Source organism: Medicago sativa, chromosome 2 (assembly GCF_051527215.1).
Source record: "Medicago sativa cultivar Bolivia chromosome 2, Bolivia_mono, whole genome shotgun sequence".
NCBI lineage: Eukaryota > Viridiplantae > Streptophyta > Magnoliopsida > Fabales > Fabaceae > Medicago > Medicago sativa.
In genome coordinates, this window is record NC_140750.1 from 24,268,189 (window position 1) to 24,287,664 (window position 19,476).

At 33.5% G+C, this 19,476-nt stretch overlaps 2 protein-coding genes across 2 annotated transcripts; one reads left to right on the forward strand and one right to left on the reverse strand.

Moving 5' to 3' along the window:
- Positions 1-1,620: 1,620 nt before the first annotated feature.
- Positions 1,621-9,058, forward strand: LOC146945706 (mitochondrial outer membrane import complex protein METAXIN-like). The gene is made up of 6 exons (XM_085744008.1): positions 1,621-2,057; positions 2,902-3,233; positions 3,642-3,718; positions 3,836-3,896; positions 6,251-6,413; positions 8,470-9,058. Exons 1-6 carry the CDS (start codon positions 1,895-1,897, stop codon positions 8,661-8,663), a joined length of 990 nt encoding a protein of 329 aa, XP_085600134.1. The 5' UTR covers positions 1,621-1,894; the 3' UTR covers positions 8,664-9,058.
- Positions 9,059-10,132: 1,074 nt separating this feature from the next.
- On the reverse strand, positions 10,133-15,536 carry LOC146945707 (uncharacterized). The gene is made up of 5 exons (XM_085744007.1): positions 15,308-15,536; positions 12,823-14,562; positions 12,483-12,694; positions 11,466-11,686; positions 10,133-10,986 (listed from the first exon to the last, which is right to left on the reverse strand). Exons 2-5 carry the CDS (start codon positions 14,450-14,452, stop codon positions 10,272-10,274), a joined length of 2,778 nt encoding a protein of 925 aa, XP_085600133.1. The 5' UTR covers positions 14,453-14,562; positions 15,308-15,536; the 3' UTR covers positions 10,133-10,271.
- Between the last annotated feature and the right edge of the window lie 3,940 nt (positions 15,537-19,476).

A 19,476-nucleotide genomic window follows, 5' to 3' on the forward strand; every position in this document is an offset into this window, starting at 1 on the left:
CCCTAAAAAGTCTGATACCCATTTAGGCTAACCCATACGGGCCACATGTAGCCCGTGTAACAAAAAAATCCTAAATTTTTTATATATTATTTTTAATAATTCCTCACTAGGTTGATTATTAAAGTAAAAATTAAAAGTGAAAAATCTAATGAATCATCACACATATAAAAGTGATAAAAAATTGTATTTAATCGTGTCGTTACTTATAATTTTACTGGTCGAACATATAAATATTTACAACTGTAACATACGTTCTTTCAAAAAAAAAACTATAACATACATAATTTATCTAAAATTGTTTTCCTCGCCGTTTTAGTTTAGGAAAATATTTACATTTTTTTTTGTGTTAGGTATTATTTAAATCTATTAAAAATATTATTTATAAGAAATTTTATTAGAGTATGTTATTATAATTTTTTTTTTATAAAAAATAATTTTTTATGTTATTTTTTGTATATGGGATGGTCTGTATAACTCACATCCTGTATAAGGCCGAACTCGAGTAGTTTTTTTAGAGTCCATATTTAAAAGGGCTTTTAGGTCTAGCTCGGTAGAGTTGGCTCTAAACAAACCGAGTAGCCTATTTTAACAGCTCTAAATACCATAATGAATTTGTTTCTAACTATTACTTTTCTCACCCTATCCCATTCTCGCGCTCTGTTTTTTCAAAAAACGTCTCTGTGCAATTCAGATTTTAAAATCCGAATTGGTGAAAAACTCATTTTTTCCCCCGAAACACCCTATTTCAAGGAAAAAAACAGTTAAGATTATATAATCCAAACTCAGTTAGGATTATATAATCCGAACTGTATCAGCTCAAATTTTGAACACTTTTGAAACATGGATAGTCATTTTAAGGACAATATTAATCTTCCTAACTCTCATCATGGATAGTTATTTTGGGTCATTGTTTGTTGTTCTTATTCATTCTAACTCTCATGAATCACACGCTTAATTCATTGCCAATAGACACTAACTTTTTAGTTAGCCCATCCAATGTTTACTTAGGCTTTGTTTGGGAGTTTGGAGGGGAAGTAAAGACTTTTTTTTTTTTTTGGGGGGGGGGGGGAATATAGGATTGATAAATCTTTCATTTTTTTTGAAAGAGTGTTTTTTAGAGAGGGATAAATTAATTCTTATGATTAATATATTCTTAATTTTCTTGATTTTATCGCCAATACCAAATTTCAGATCAATTTGATCAAGTAGCCCGAAAACTGGATTTTTGAATAAGAACGGCTAACAATGACCTAAAATGACTATCCATGATGAGAGTTAGGAAGATTAATATTGTCCTTAAAATGACTATTCATGTTGCACACATGTTCAAAATTTGTGTTGATATTGTTCGGATTATATAATCCTAACTGTTTTTTTCTTGAAAAAGGGTGTTTTGGGTGTTCGAATTCTTTTTTTTTTTCGACAGGAAGGGGTGGTCGAATTCTATAATCCGAAAAATTCAAGTAACGCGCCCTATTTTTTGAGGTTTTTGGACTATAAAATTTGAATTGGTAAAAAACTCATTTTCCACCTTATAACAAAAGAAAAAAACCCAGTTCGAATTTTAAAATCCAAAAAACTCAAGAGTATTTAAAAAAAAAAGTAGGCCGCGAGCGATAGGATAAAAAAAGTAATAGTCTTAGTTTTAGTAGTTGCGCGTCTGGTTTACCTTACCAAAAATCTGGATTAGATCCGACTCGTGTGTAAATTGTCGGACAAGACAAGGATCATCCCATTAACCTAACCAAACTAAAGGAAGTTTCGTTTTTCCACATCATCGTACGTACTCTTCTACCGTACTTTGCTCACAATATCCTAACAGCAAAAGACAAGAACGAGAATCATTCACATTCACCTTCTTTTCCCATCAATTTCTTCTTCTTCAACAACAACAATGGAATCGAATGATACCACACAAAGGAACAACACCCTTGTTGCAAGGAAACCATGTTTTGGTCTCCCAACCGGTTGTCCTCAATGTTTGTCTGCTTACATCTTTCTCAAATTCTCTCAACTTCCATTCCACTTGGATTATCATCTTAACTACCCTGATTCTGGTAATACTGTAATCTTTATCTCTTTTATATATAAGCTAGAAACAGAAAATTAATTCATTATATATTTTTCATTTTTAACAATAGCCCTTTTAATTTTTCAGAGTTTTAATTTCAAAGTTTTGTCCTTTTAATCATTTGATTGTGTTTGAGCCTTCTGGGTCATCTTACATTCTTGCCCATTTGATGAAATTTTGTCCTTTCTTACGTTTTGGTTCCTTTTGTGCAAGGAGGTATTTATTTGAGTTGATTTTAGGTTTAATATGATGTTGCTTTCAGTCTATGTGAAATTTGATTTTGAATGAATTTGTTTTGGAAAATTGATTACGGCAGAAATTGAGTTGAAGTGTAAAGGGATTTATGTTTGGATACATTCGTGTAAACTGTAAAGTGAGCTGACCAATAAATTTGAGTGTAAAAATCATTTCTAGAATTAAAAGTTACAATTTCTAGCTTTTAAGTAGAATCAATTATGGAGGCTAAACCAATTCTACCATAGAGAAACCAAACATGTCTTAATCAATTCTGCACCTCTAGAATCAATTCTGGCTCCTCCAAAAGTGAAACCATATATTCACTTAGTCTTCGTAAAATTTGTTCATGTTGGAATTAGTTTGTGCTTTGTGTGTAATATATATTTTAGTCATTGCGTAGTCGGTAGTATTGTAGGGACCGAAATCAAATGATCTAGATATCACACAGATCAAATCTGACCTAACAGAATATTTTATGGACGAAAAGCAAAAAGGGGTACATTTGTTGGGATAAAAGCATACTTGAAGATTGATTTTATATTTTCAATGATTGTAATTTCGTTTTTTGTTTGGTGGTGGTTTATGGTGCATAGATCAAATTCCTTATTTTGAGGCTGGTGATTCTGTGACATATAATAATGAGAAGGAAGGGATCATTGAGTGCTTGAAAAGGGATGTAGGTGATTTAGATACTGGTGTATCTTCACTCCCTGAATGGATACCAACCAAGGTGATGCTCACAACTTGGCTTGCTGATGCACTTGAGTACGAACTTTGGGTGGGAAGTGACCCTTCATCTGCTTATAGCATCTATTATTCGGATCTTCCATGGCCTATAGGAAAGGTCTTGTTTTGGAAGAAAGCTCGCTGGGTGAAGCAGAAACATGAGATAAGTAACGACAATGCTGACGTAAAAGAAGAAGAGGTTTGTTTCTCTTGATACTTGATTTGATAACACTTAGGACTATGGAATGTTCTCCCTTTAATTGATTAACTTTAGATACTATCTATGTAGCACTGACATTTATGTCTCCGGTGTTCGGCGTGTGTTGGCATCCAATACTGACACGACACTAATGCATTAGTTTCATTCAATCACTAGTCACTGCTATTTTTCAAATCATTACCGGTGACTGTGTCAATGTCAGTGTCATATCTAGTGTTGATTTCAATGCTTCATTGGATGCTATGTATGATTTTATTTTATCCTTTAACATCTTACATTTTGGTCACTGATTTCATTTATGTTTTTTTGGATGATTGTTTCAATGCTGTTTGTGTTTTCTATCTGGTTTATATTTGGTATTCATACATATTTGCTGTTGATCAACAGATTTATCGAAAAGCAAACTCTGCATATGATGCTTTGTCAACTTTGTTAGGGGAAGAAAACTATTTACTTGAAAACAGGTGACTTTGTCCTCCAGTTTATCTTATGTTAGAAACGTTTTGGTTAGTTTTTCATTATTAGAGCAAAGTTTGACTTCGGCCTCCTCTTCATTCCATGCTTATGTTCTGTTTATGCAGGCCATCAAGCTTGGATGCAATTTTTCTCGCACATGCATTATTAGTTCTTCAAGCTTTTCCTGTGAGTTATGTTACACTTATGCTGTAATTATATTTGTTTTAGTCAACTGTCGATGTTCTTGTCACTAATGGCCAGTAGGCCACGAGTTAATAGCAGTAATCGATAAAAACTAGACAAAGAATCTGTGTGTTGTGGTACAAGAGTCGAAAAAGACATGCTTTCTTGCTAAAACCCATTTTGCATCGATGATAGCGATGCTGAAAAGATTCAAGTGGCTTAAACATTCTTTGCAAAATATGTTCATCGGCGGTTAGTGGAATTCTAATAGGGAAAGCGGTGTTACGTAGTTTGTGTCAATCTAACACTAACTCTAGTTCATCAAGAAATAACACAATGTGACTTCCAACTTGGTTCATCAAGAGACAACTCTGCTCATTCAAATGTAGATTTATCAAGTCAATGATTTGATGATGTGGATCTCCACTAATATCTCCTTAGACATTATTTTTTCTCTGTTAAACCTTCGTCATCTTAATGAGCAGGTACCCCCTCTTTGGAACTTTCCTAAGCTACTCTTCATATGATACCTATACACAGAAATAAGTGTAATTGAACTGTGAAATAAGATAATCTTAATCCAAAGATAGAAAACTAATTTGAAAAAATTACCTTGGATTAAATGAATGGACCAAACAATGAAGTGGAGTACAACTCTTGCTCCTTCTAAGTTTGAGTATCTCATTTGCTTCCTTTTACTAATTATGCCTATATATGGTTCCCCTTGCCATGAATCCCGCATTTCATAAACCAAATGAAGAGTAGAAGCACCTGTGATACATATTCCTAGCATATTATATATGTGATCCGTGAGACTAAGAATGTAATCTATTTTATCCCACCATAGATCATTTAAAATTCCTTTTCGCACGTGCAGCCCTCCTAATATCATCTTGTCTATAAGCATTCCATTGATTACTATTGACCATATTTTGCAAAGCATATTTCAGCAACTTGAGTTTTTTATTTAGGAGAATGTTAACCAGTGCCCCCGGGGCATTGGTTAAGCACCAAAAGAAGTAAGTTTTTGTTAAAAAGTAATGTAATTATTACTTGATCAAAAGTGACAGTTTATAGTTCCAAGACAGAAAATTCTATTTTTGGATTCCTTAACCAGTGCCCCGGGGGCACTAGTTAACAAGACCCTTTTATTTATCATCATTGATTCAAAATGAGTTTCAGCAATATCAAGCATGTGAGTTAAAAACTCATTGAAAATAGCCAATCTCTCATAGTGAGTCATTATGAAAGTCTTAATAAAAAATGTATCATCAGACATCAGTGGAAATGTATTAGTATGCAGTGGAACCTTTGTAGGTTTCAATCTATTTTTACCCTCTTCACATATTCTTTCTTGTCGACTTTTGGCCAAACAGTGACTCCAACACTAGGAATTAGAAGTAGATCCTAGGTCACTTTGTACTATAGATCCTAGGTACTTAAACCAAGAAACTTGCTGTATGATGTGATTCTTAAGTTTTACATATGACATTACCATACTCCTTACTCTTTAACAGAAAACTCTTAATTTCAAAGTTTCTCTCCTTAACTATAGTTTACACTTTGGTTCTTCTCTTGACTCTTGAGAAACTTTTCCTTGAATGTGCTTAGTAGGTATGACCATAGTCGTTCGACTCTCGAGTTAATTCCCAACATTGTACGAGTTTGTGACCCAAGGTATCAAAATTGAGTTAACTTGTACAAAACTGTTAATTTGTAAACCCAGGTAGATTTGCGTTGATTCATATAAACTCACATAGAATCGCGAGTTTGAGGATGACTGAACAAATCCTCAATATAATGAGTATCTTCCCCTAGACGTAAGGCGTACCTGAATTGATATTGGTTCGATGTTTTTTAATAAAGAACTCAACGCATCAAATTACAAATGAATTATAAGGTTTGTAGTGCACAAAAGACTAACCTTCTGCAAAGGAAGTAAGAATGTTTTATCGAGTCTCGACCCTGTTGCTTCCAGCATAAAAGAAGCCATAGTAGAAAACATGAACAAACCCACCCATTGTTGCAAGTTTGCAATAGATCCAACATGACTGCAAGGTCAATGAGCTCAACTCTGATGAGTTGAAAGTTACCAACTTTAACGAGGGAAACCCAATCTCATCATCCTTGTCTCTTTAGGAATTTTGAGCCTTGTGTTTCGTAATTGTTCATGGATTTTGAACGTGTTATGCTGCTCTTTTTGATTGCTGTGTTGTAAACCTACACTGCAGAATGTGAACTTTTTCATCAATTTTGAATTATGATGCTATGTTTGTTTATTCATTTAACTCATACGGCAGGAATTATTATTTTAAGGAACTGTTTTAACTTAGGTTCCTGCATTTATGTACCGCCAGGAATCATCAATTTTGCGGACCAATTTTTTGAAACATGCTAATTTGGTGAAATATGTGCAACAACGTAAGGGAGAACTTATAGAAGCTGCTGGTACGTCTCCGTCTAATGTTCCATATGTTGGTGCTGATTCATCATCAACTTTCGGAGGTGGTTCAACTTCAAGTAAGATATTTTTAAAATCTTCCGAATCCCTACTTCTGGATTTCATTTTATATGCAAGAATATTTAAGTCAGTGTGTTTAAAATATTTTAAACCCATCCTCTCTTCCCTCCAAATCTTCCCCCCCCCACATTTTTCTCTAGCTACACACTGTTAAAGGAACATGTCATCTTAGATTATTTTTTAGGACTAGTTTCGAAATATCTTAGTTATTATTATGTCTTGTTTTCTTATTTGATTAGGATTTGGAGTCTTGTATATAATAAAGGGTTGGGGTTTAATGATTTTGGCCCACCATGAGTTGGCAAAAAAGTGAGCAAACCCAACCCAATTGATTTTTTTGGCTAAGAAAACACAACCCGGTGCTATCCACTCGCGTTGGTGGGGTACTGACCTTATTTAAAAAAAAAATATGTAAGAAATATAAAGTTAGAAAAGATTTGTATTTTTTATTTATATCTTTTGAAGGTACATATATAACAAGCTTAAAGATTAGTAAATTTTAGCTTGAAGGAGAGCGTTAAATGTTATGGAAATATTTTATAACATCTTGATATTATCTTTAGATTTATTTTTACTGGAATTATTTTTGAAGATTAGTTTCCATATTTCTTAGTGCTATCATGATTTGTTCTCCGTTAGATTAAGATTTGGAGTCTTGTATTACTATAAAGAAATGTTGTTGTTTAGTAATTTTGGAGAATGCTAACCAGTGCCCCAAGGGCAATGGTTAAGCATCCAAAACAAGTAAGTTTTCATGAAAAAGTTGTGTAATCATTACTTTATCAAAAGTAACATCTTATATTTCCAAGACAAAATTTCTACTTGTAGATTCCTTAACCATTGCCCTGAGGGGACTGGTTAGCAAGACCCTTTTTTTTTGTATCAAATCAATGAAAAGTATTAAACTACAATAACAATTCAAAGTTTTTATAAATTCTCCCCCGAGCAATTAAAGTTATACAACCTTCTGATCACGAGCAATTAAAGTTATAGTGGTTTTATGTTAGACTGCTCATTATGATGTAGCGTATGTAACTTTATATAATGACACAATTTGTGATAGTACATCGTAGTGCTGAATAGTCATCGTCATTGACTTTTGACACATTGGGGTAATTCGTATCATTAAGGGGGGTGTTTGTTTCAAGTTTAAGAATGACATTCCCGGAAATACATGGCTAGGGACTGACTATACCCATGTTTGAATGTAAGGTTGGAAAAAATTATTCTTGGGTATAAAGGTCCTCGGGAATGAGGTAACTTCCCGTAACTTTCCTTATTCCCATGGATTTATTCCCATGTGAGAAGGTGGGAATGTGCATTATCATGGAACTCTGTATAGATTTTTTTTTAAAATAAATAAATTGTAACTTCCAATTTTCCTAGGAATGTCGTGTTATTCGCCAAACACTTTTTAAAAAAATTACCCAGGAATAAAATTTTCATATCTACATTCCCGGGTAAGTTATTCCTGGGGATAAGTAAGTTGCTCTAAGAAGCTTAATTATGCACTTATTCATAAGTTATTGCAATAATAAGTTGAAATCAGTTTATGAATGTGTGATAAGTTATTTTTAGAAATCTAGTCAAATACTAATATGAGTTTTTATATTTGATTAATGTCTTTCTTCAATGATTTTGTCGTTTTCACCTTGGGAACTTTCTTTCTGTGTTGTTTTTTTTTGAAAAAAAAAACACAGAAAAAAAGTTCCCAATAGTTTCTGTGTTGTTTCTTTCTGTGTATATAGCTGCTACAGTGGCGCTACATCATAGGAGAGTTTAAACAATTTTTTTTTTGTTTTTTTTGTTTTCACGATACGTTATTAGTACAAAATGTTAGTAATCGCTAATCTATAGTGGCGCTATATTACTATTGCATAGCGAAATTTGAACAAACCAATAGTTTCTGCGATCATCATTGACAACACTGCATTCTTTAGTATTTTGTAAGGATATTCTAATTATATGATAAATGTTATATTTCTTATTTTTTGTTGAAACTTTAAATTACCATTTCAATATCTTTTGTTTCTAATTTGTAATTTTTTCTATAAGGTTCAAAGTTCAAGAGAAAACCCAAAAAGGAGCAGCAAACAAAGGAGGATAAGAAATATAAAAGAAGAGCCAAATATTTTGTGGTAGCACAGCTAGTTGCAGTTGTTCTTTTTCTCAGTGTCATGTCTGGAATCAGTGATGACGGTGAAGTCGAGTTAGATGATGGCGATCTAGACTTTGGTTATGATGGATGAAAATGCAAGCCTAGGCTGAACTTATTTTTGATGATCTACATCCTTTTCTGTTGTATCATGAAAATTTAGATACAAGGAAAATTTCCATTCATATCAAATTTTGCTATAATAGGATCCATTTTTTTTAATGATTGAGTTGATTTCAGGAGATTGATCATCAGTGACATTGCCTCAAGTAGTTTGACATGCTTTTTCACCTGAGAGGACCTATGAATCTGTTGGCTCTTTACATGTAAAATTTTTGTAGTGATTTTTTGTTATCATGTATGAGCCCTTTTATAGAGATAACTTGCTAAGAATAATTATCTGTTTCAACCCATCTCTGTATTGCTTTTGCTTCATGTGCTATAATTAAACTTGTGTATTAATATATGATGACCATGATATTGTTGAAATTCAAATGTTGCACCGTGTTACAAGAGACTTTGGCACTACGTTTGTAAAACGCGAGTCTGATCAAAAGTGCGGCAAAAAACCTTGTTGCAAACGTGTGTTTGTGTGTTGTATACGAGAAACCAAACACACATTAATACTAGTCTTAAAATTTTAGTTTTTCCCATCTACTACCTATAATCACATTGTTAGATCATATCTCATCAAATGTGAAACTCTTAGCACATCATAATATCAAATTGATGGGCAAATTTACATACTACTATATATGCTAGAGAGAATGACGCTCAACAACGATTAGACGGCTGCGTTGATCTCAGTGTGATTTATAGATCTGTGTTTGATTATAATCAGAGGGCGGTGATTTGATTATAGAAACACTTGTGTGTTGCTGGACTTGAAATCCAATCTAGAACTTGAATTAAATTATACTCCTTCAGCTCTCGAATATGTGCAGTAAAAAATCAAACAAAATAGATATATCTGGTTCAACTTTTTAATCAGATACATCAATATTGTTTTTTTTTTCTTTTTTTCTTCTTATTTTCTTCTTATATTTGAGTCCAGAAAAATGAAACGTTGCATAATTAGTCAATGATTATTTTGGGTTTTAGTAATTTAGTTTGGTGAGGTAGGTGGGAGTTTTGACTGTAAAGATACTTCAATTCACCAACACACGTAGGAAAAAGCTTTTGTAGGCAATAATTGAAAAATTAATAATTCCCTGATGTGATAATTGACGTGTCTCTAGATAGAATCTAATCATTATTTTATTTCTTTCTAAACATTATTTTTAAATATTTTTCCATTTACAGGACCCAAAGTGGTTATAAGAGATGCATGAACTATAACTTGAAATTACTTATTTGAGCTTATATACTACTTGTAAAACTATTTGAGAGAGCTTAATAAATAACTTATGGCTTGTCCATAAGTTGTTTTCAACTTATTTCCGAAAACTCTATAACATAGCTTATGAAAACAACTTCTCGATTCATAAACAATTTAACTTTATCTTCGGTTATAAGCTTATGCTTCAACACTTATCCAAATATACCAAAAAGTAAGAAAATTGATTTGAACAATAAAGGGTGCAATTGCCCTTGCTATCTACCTTTGTATTGATTAGCTAAATGCATAATTACATTGGCAAAAACACATAGCTAAACAAGTCTAATAAACTAATTAATAAGCACACAAAATATGAGACAACAACTATGTTCTAGTCTCACTAGAGTTATGCTGACCCTTCACACTGTTCCATTGCTTCATAACTTCACAATATGCCTCAGCAGACTCAAAAGCAAACTCTGCTAATGAGCTTATTGCAACTGACATTCCAGCACAAAGCACTTTAATAGCAACTTCAGCAAGTTTTTCAGGCGCCATCACATCTTCTTCCACATGACCAACTTCCACCATTTCCATACTCCCATCAGTTTGTTTTGATCCAGATGAGTTTGTTCTCGAATCTTGTCTCAGTTGATGCGCATAGAGGGATCCCATCCCAGCTGCAAAAAAGTCCATGCCGTCAAGCACTGCCTTTTCGCGTACACTGTCAAGACGCCTTGACCATTGAACAATAAGTCCGAATAACGGGTGACTGCCGCTTGACTTATGAGGAGAGCATGGTGACTTTGATATGTCATCGGGTTCGGATCTCACGCACCGGAGAAGCCATCCGGCCAGTGCTTGAATGTAGGATCTTTGAGAAGTGATCCATGACTCGAAGGTGATTCGCCAGTTCCTTAACTCGATTTCAAGATTTGAGGCAGACTGGGCTAGCCTGTTTGGGTCAGCCATTGAAATGGAACTCTGCCTTTTTGAATGTAATTTGGAAGGTGTGCCAGCTAGAAGAATCTTAGCTTCATCTAAGGTTCTCTTCTGTGTCTGATGACATTCTGCCATCACTTTCCACATCTTTTCAAGCCTGTCATTTGTATATAGTTGAAGAATCAGCAATCACAATATTTTATGATATTATAAAATGTTCTATTTTTCTTTTATAAGACAATTACTTTGTCTCGACCAAGGGCCTTACAAAAGTATACTCCCTCTATTCCTTTTTAACCGTCGCTCTTTTAGAAAAATTGTGTTCTTGTCATCAAAGTTCAATGCAACATAAACTACTGTTTTGTCAACAATACCTTTGGAAAAAAAATTGTATAGAGATAAATAAGTGGAATGCGATAATAAATAGTTAATAATATTATAGGAAAAAAAATCAAATAATTCCATAAAAAAATAACAAAATTTATTGGTTTTCTTGGTATGTGTAAATAACCTTAAAATGACAATTAAAAAGGAGCGGAGAGTATGTTTGAAGTTTAAAAAATACTTCAAATTTTGACTGAAAAGGTTTAGCTCTTGTAAAAAGCAATGATGTATAATAATGAGTTTTATACATACCCTTGTACCAATTCAAGAAGTTGAGGATATAACTCTTCGTCCCTCAGAGTTTCGATTCTCCGGGAAATAGCTTCAACTGAGTGTATTGAAACTGTTATCTGAGTATCTAGATCTCTAATGGTTGCTCTTGTTTTATCTGCAGAAGGGTCCTCTCCTTTTACTTCATAGTTACTTAGTTGTTTGCATTTTTTCTCATATGCAATTCGGACTCGTTCTCCAGACTGTTAAAGATGAAAGTGAACATGGTAAATAAGCATATTGACCTTCAACAATAATAAATAATGTAAAAATCTAAAGAAGTTGAAGACTGAGGTTAATCACTGGTTATATCTCCTAATTCTTTTGAAAAGCATCTAATAGAAAAGGTTTATACTCATTAGTTGGAGCGACTATTTCACATCATTTTGAAGATGAATTTGCTTATGATTTCTAGTAAGACCATATGGAGTGCATTTTCAATTGATTAATCCAAAAGGTTACATAATTTTGAACCGATAACAAGTGAAAACATTTATTAGGGCTAGTTTTCTTCAGCTATTTTCAGGTAGCAACTATATCTGTATCTATGAAGCACTACTACACACATACGCCAGAAACAACTCTGACACATTATAACAGTAATAAATTGAGGAAATGAAAGTGATTGAATGTATCCACGTGTGAATGTGTTTAACACCAACACAAGTCGGACACCAGACACATCTTCAATATGAAGTACCACCACTTGTCAAAAGTGATTGAATGTATCCATATGTGAATGTGTTTGACACCACCACACGTCGGACACCAGACACATCTTCAATATGAAGTACTACCACTTGTCAAAAGTGATTGAATGTATTCATATGTGAATGTGTTTGACACCAACATATCGGTCACCGACACGTCTTCAACATGAAATGTCTATACTACATAAATCTGTATCTAAGATTGTAACAGAGAGAAGTATAGTGAAATTCTTTTTTAGGAAGCTTTAACTTCCTCATAGATAGAAAGTTCGCTAGTTCATTAATGTACCTTGACTTCGTCATAGAGCTTCTTCTCCCATGCATTTAACTTGTCCAATGTAGATTGGTGACTACCAGAAAGCCTACAATGTTCCTCTGAGATATCCTTAGTTCCCTCGTTACTTTCCATCCTAGTGCTAGAAGAATTCACTAAAAATCTTGACGAAGAAGACCGCGAAGAAGCTGTCCGGAACAAAGCGACTGGATTCAATAATTTTGATGCTGCAAATGACAATATGTCAAATTCATATTCACGAAAATTTGAAAGCTTAAGAAAGACAATTTCTAGATACAGGACAATCATATTTTTTATGAACATGAAAATAATAAATTGCATGTTTTCATCAAACCTGAATGTTCATGAGATGTTAATAAATACTGAGCTTTCTTGGACTCTAACAAAACTGAGACATCATTAGCTGCATTGCACACAGTTTTGAATTGAGCTTCAAGATCATTGATCACTTCTGCCATGCTTGTTGGCCTTCGGTTTACGTAAACGGTAAAACCTGCCATTTCTTCCTTATCTTCTTGCTTACCAACTGCCATTTCTCTATGGCTGGATTCCATATGACCTGCAGCTTGATTTTTTGATACTTCAAAACTTGGATTGTCACGAGCTTGTTGTGAATCTTTTGCATCGTGCTCGGTTTCAGTTTCATCATCTGATCCCTCTTCTTCATCCTCTTCCCCGTCCTCCTCTTCTTCCTCTTCCTCATCATCATCGTCATCGATATCTTCAACAACGACATGTTCTTTGGAGAAATTAACATCATTTCGAGTTCTTTCATCTACTACATTTCTCCTGGAGGAACTAATATCATTACGAGTTTTTTCTTCTGCTACATTTCTCCTGGAGGAACTAAAATCATTACGAGTTTTTTCTTCTGCTACATTTCTCCTGGAGGAATTAATATCATTTCGAGTTCTTTCTTCTGCTACATTTCTCCTGGAGGAACTAATATCATTTCGAGTTCTTTCTTCAACTACATTTCTCCTGGAGGAATTAATATCATTTCTAGTTCTTTCTTCTATTACATTTCTCTTCACAACATAATCTTCATGTTCAGTTTCATCTTCTTCAAGGTCCGGTATTCCCTCTTCTTCTCGTACCTGCCTCAGTCCTCTATATTCATCATCCATACCACTTTGATCGACGCTACTTCGGTTTGGATAACCATAGTAATCCAACGACGAAAAGGGGTTCCAAAAGAAATCCCATTGAGCATTTTGAGGGGAAGGTGGAGGGATATTAGGCCTAACATTCGGAGGAGAATATGGAAAAATCGATGGATTTGTAGGTGGTGACTGCATTGTAAAATAACCATCAGCAGTGCCATAATGCTGCATTGGAGAATACGTTTCAATTCGGACGGTTTCGGGTGGTGGAGGCCTTTCCTCAACCGAGTTTGCTGGGTTACCACCTGGCCAATAATAATTCATTCTCGAAGTAATATGGACGGTTTCGGGTGGTGGAGGCCTTTCCTCAACTGAGTTTGCTGGATTACCACCTGGCCAATAATAATTCATTCCTGAAGTAACTCGGACGGTTTCGGGTGATGGAGGCCTTTCCTCAACTGAAATTGCTGGATTGCCACCTGGCCTATGATAATTCATTCTCAAAGTATCATTTTCTCCAACTCCATAATCAATTGTTGATGGTGTGAAAGATTTTGCTGATATAGGAATGAAGCCATTGCCATTGTCATTACCATTGCCATTGCCAATCCTAGGCTTAGTTTTCTTCTTCACAGGCGTAAAAGGTGGTGTAATCACCGACTCTAGCGAGAACTCACGAGGCTCGTCTCCTTCGATATAATCACGAAGAGCGGCGGAAACTCTTTTCATAGATTCAATATAAGCAATATGACCGGTCGCAAACCGAGTTCTTTGCTCAACAGCTTGTTTGATGAATCTCTTTCTATCTTTACAAAGCTGAACTGACTCTTCATCATCCAGTTTTGATTGTGAACATCCCATTTCTTACTTCCCCCTTATGAACAATAATATCCAATTTCTAACCTTGCATTGAAATTGAAATCAAACAAGAATCCTTTATGTTTTACCAGATTCATAAAGAATTCCCAAATCTGACACCAAAAACAAAGAAGATTATATCAGTATGTTATAAGAAATCTATATCAAACATGAGTATAATAATTACCAACAATAAAAATTAAACATTTAATATCCTACTTGAAGTAAATAAACCTAATAATGTCACTGAAGTTAGATTCTTTTCGTTATATGAAAAATTTAGACATGCTTAACAGAAGCTAGTAATGTTATTTTCATGGTTTTTCACATGAATCAAATATTAGAAAAGCAGATTACAAAAACCAAACTATACTCTACCAGAACCAAATTACATTCAGAATTCACACAACTTTTCATCTGGGAATTTTTCTAAAAAAAATATAATAAAATAAAAGAAAAATAAACCAGCTTAATCTCCAAGAAAACCCACTATCAAAGTGAATAAAAAACAATAAAAAAAGAAAAAAAATATTAGCTGAACTACCAAAATAAAATCAGCATCTACATGAACAAAAGCTAAAATGAAGAAATATGAAGAACCACATTGCATGAATATATTAAATAACTAACATCAAAAAATAAATAAAAATTCAGAAAAAATTCATAGAACAAAAAAATGAAGAAAAGGAAAAAGATGAAATTTTTTCTTAAAAAAAATCATGGGCTAATCATAAATGAGCTTATAAACATAAAAACAAGTACCCATTTGAAGAAAAACAAAAAAAAAAATCAACTTTTTTTTTTTTTGCTTAAAAGAAGAACATGTTGAAGTTGAGAAGAAGAAGAAAGAAACATTACCTAAAGATGGTGTCTGAGAACATGAACATGAACATGAACATGAACAAAGAACAAAACAATGCTTTTGAGCAATGACAGAGTGCAGAAGGAATCAGTGAGAGAAAAGAGTGTGAACAGAGAAAACGTTAACAAGAAAAAGCAACGGTCAAAACAAAACACAATGCAAGAAGAAGAAAAAGAAAATATAATAAAAAAATGAAAAGAAAAGAAGAAAAAAAGAGACAAAATTAAAAGCTTTGTAATGAGGTTGGGTTAGATAATAAAGGAAGATGAAGATGAGAATATGACAACCTTAGTATAATAGGTCATTGTGTTGTGTGAAATTTCTATATTGCCATTTGAAGTTTGATTGTATTTTTTGTATTTTTGTTGGGGAGTTTTTTGTATGATAAGGACTGGTCAAAAAAATGTCATTAATGGGACCCAACTATATCATATATGGTGAATGAAATGATGAATGATGTCGCATAACTGAAATTTGTTTGTATTGTTGTGCTTGGAACTTGGGTTAATTTGGTTCTCTTACTTGTTAAGTTTTACATTAGATTTTCCACTCAAACAGAAAATCTCCATTGGATTTGAGTTTGTAATTTTTTATAAGTTTAATATCTTATATAAAATGTCAAATGCATTTAGCTTAAATTTGGACGAAATACATTTTCTTTTGTTGATATATAAGATCAGAGAGAGTATGTTAAGCGTACCCGTGAATTTAGTTAAATTAGTAGAAACATTGTATAGTGTATGTAGAGGTGATGTTCGAACTTGAAACACTCAACTTATTCTCCTTAAAAGTGAATTTCTAGTTAATAAACTACTTGACAAAGAAAAAGAGAGTGTGTTAAGTTAGTAGTTAAGATTTGAAGATTAAATTGATTTTTAGATCTAAGCTTAACAACTTCGGAACTAAAGTCGATTCTTCCAAACAATTCATTCTTTAGTGAAATTCATTCTTAAGAAAAGTTGTTAGTGTAATTAATGTGTCTGTTTTGTGTATTAATATTACCAAATTGTCCTTTGTTTGTATGTGTATTAATTAAGCGTATGTTTAGGAAAAAAGTAATAAATGCATATAGTAATTTGAAAAAGAGTTTACATTTAGGGACAAAAATAAAATCAAATGGATGTTTAGATATAGAGACGGAGGGAGTACTTCACTAACTACAATTAATAGAACTCCCTCCGATCCTTATTATAAAAAACAATTGACTTTTTAGATTCATTATGTAATGGATGTATCTAGTCTATATTTATAACGAGATACATTAATTATTCAATGAATGTAAAAAGTCAAATGTTTCTTATAGTAAGGATCGGAAGGAGTAGTTTTTTTTTGTTGACAAAAGTAGTGTTTTAGTAAATATTTTAATTTTACCATTAAAATTAAGGAAATGCTAACCTGTGTCTTTAAGACACAAGTTTAGAAGTCAAATGTAGAAACTTAATTTTGAAAATTGTGCATTCCATGTCTTAAAAGGTTGAAAACTTATTTTTTTTTCAATACAAAACTTATGTTTTAATAATTTTTTTTAGATCCCACAAGTTAGTATGACCCTTAAAATTAACCTAACTAACCATTTTTTTGAAAATCGTGCACAAACCTTAAAAGACAGTTATAATAAGACAAAGAGAGTATGATTCAAAATCTGGACCAGATACATCAACTTTTGTTAATCCAGATGTCTCTTATAAATAAGATCAAAGAGATTATTTTATTTTGTATTTATGCTAATGGTAAATACATCATAAATGTACTTTGGTAAGATCACTGAATTTAATAACCCTTCCAATTACAAGTCGTTGTGATTTTGTATAGTGATTTCGCCAATTCAAGGATTACAAGGCAGAACGAAGCTTGTCTGCAAATTGGAGAAACAGTCGCATATTTAGGTGTAATATTAATCGTAAGATTAATTATTTTCAACGTATGAGATTTGGTGTAACTCAAATGACTTACACCTGGTGTCAACAGATCTCGCCTTATATATATATGTCAAGTAGTCAAGTGGCTGAAGCTCACACATTTTAAATGTGGAGAAGTGAGGTGTCCAGAGTTCTAATCATGACCCTAAATAAACTAGTTAATTTGAAACTAATGTGTAATACCTTATTCTTCGGGTCATACTAACTAGTACCTATGTAAGATTTGTTAATGAAACAATAAAAGTAAATTTTGTATTAAAAAAAACAATTTATTTGCAGTTTAAAAAATTGATTACATTCAAAAAAAATAAAAAATTGACTAGTAGTAGATAAGTTAGCATTTTCTTATTAACCGTAAAATGTAGGAAATTTAGATGAAAAGAAATTGTGATGACTTATGTGCATCTTAAAGTCAGGAAATTAAAAAATAAACTTACATAAATGACTTTAAAAAATAGTGATGATTTCGCTTGGACTAACATATTATGTGGAGGTGTGCCTCCTCTAATTTAAATTTATCATGATTTTAAAATATTTTGGCAATTCCTTTTTAAAACATTTTTTTTTGGGAGGGTGAGGATGCTCGCAAAGTTAATTGGATCCATTGGAAAAAAGAAATTTATGACAAGAAGTTAGAAGGATGGGGGTTTGGAAGATTAAGGAATTTAATATGACGTTGTTGCGAAAGTGATGTTGACGTGCTGTTGTTGAGAAAGGTGGATTATTGTAAGGTTGGACATTTTTGGATCAAATTGACCCAGCTCGTTCAAACCAACGGCTTAGTAGTGCATCATGTCAATTTATTTTGAGTTTTGGTCATTCAGGTGGTCATAACGGTTTATGTAGGGTTCACTTAATTCATGTGGTTTATTTGAGCCAGTCGGTGCCGAACTCGAACCGATTTTTTTTTGCTTACTAATAGGCTTTTTAATGCTGGCCTAACAAATATATCACCCAAATAAAAAAGACAAGAAACAACTCATATCCGTCACTTGGTCCATATTCATTATAGATTAGAGTTTCCACAATCCCCCCCCCCCCCCTCTTCCTCTTCCTCTTCCTCTTCCTCTTCCTCTTCCTCTTCCTCTTCCTCTTCCTCTTCCTCTTCTTCTTCTTCTTCTTCTTCTTCTTCTTCTTCTTCCTCTTCTTCTTCTTCTTCCTCCTCCTCCTCCTCTTCCTTCTTCTTCCTCTTCTTCCTCTTCTTCCTCCTCCTCCTCTTCCTCCTCTTCCTCCTCTTCCTCCTCTTCTTCCTCTTCTTCTTCCTCTTCTTCTTCCTCCTCTTCCTCCTCTTCCTCTTCTTCTTCCTCTTCCTCTTCTTCTTCTTCTTCCTCCTCTTCCTCCTCTTCCTCTTCTTCTTCCTCTTCTTCTTCTTCCTCTTCTTCTTCTTCCTCTTCTTCTTCCTCTTCCTCTTCTTCTTCCTCTTCTTCTTCCTCTTCTTCTTCTTCTTCTTCTTCTTCTTCTTCTTCTTCTTCTTCTTCTTCTTCTTCTTCTTCTTCTTCTTCTTCTTCTTCTTCTTCTTCTTCTTCTTCTTCTTCTTCTTCTTCTTCTTCTTCTTCTTCTTCTTCTTCTTCTTCTTCTTCTTCTTCTTCTTCTTCTTCTTCTTCTTCTTCTTCTTCTTCTTCTTCTTCTTCTTCTTCTTCTTCTTCTTCTTCTTCTTCTTCTTCTTCTTCTTCTTCTTCTTCTTCTTCTTCTTCTTCTTCTTCTTCTTCTTCTTCTTCTTCTTCTTCTTCTTCCTCTTCCTCTTCTTCTTCTTCTTCTTCTTCTTCCTCTTCTTCCTCCTCTTCCTCTTCTTTGGATTTTTGGGGATGCTCAAACGAAGATATATTTCAGTTACATATGTTCATAACATAATCAACGAATGAACCTAGCTCATTGTATATAATCACGATAATTTGTCATACTTGTTCATTCCTTTATGTCTCTCTTTCACGTCTCTTTGCTTCTTCAAGTTGTCTCTCAGTCTCATGATAAAATAAATAAATAATTGAATTGGACCAAACCGTTGAACCCCGATCCGTAAATCTGAACTAACCGAGAACCCGAAACAGACAAAAATCGAGAATGCACACGGTTTGTAACGACCCTCCGTACTTAACTCTTGGTTGGTTCTAATTGGGTTAGAACTGAACTGACCTGATACCCTCCCATAGGTGCAATATAAAATTTTGGCCGTCAAATATGAGGTTTTAAACGGGGATATTAGAGGGGGGATTTCATAGGTGTCTATGTGGTGGAAAGATTTATCA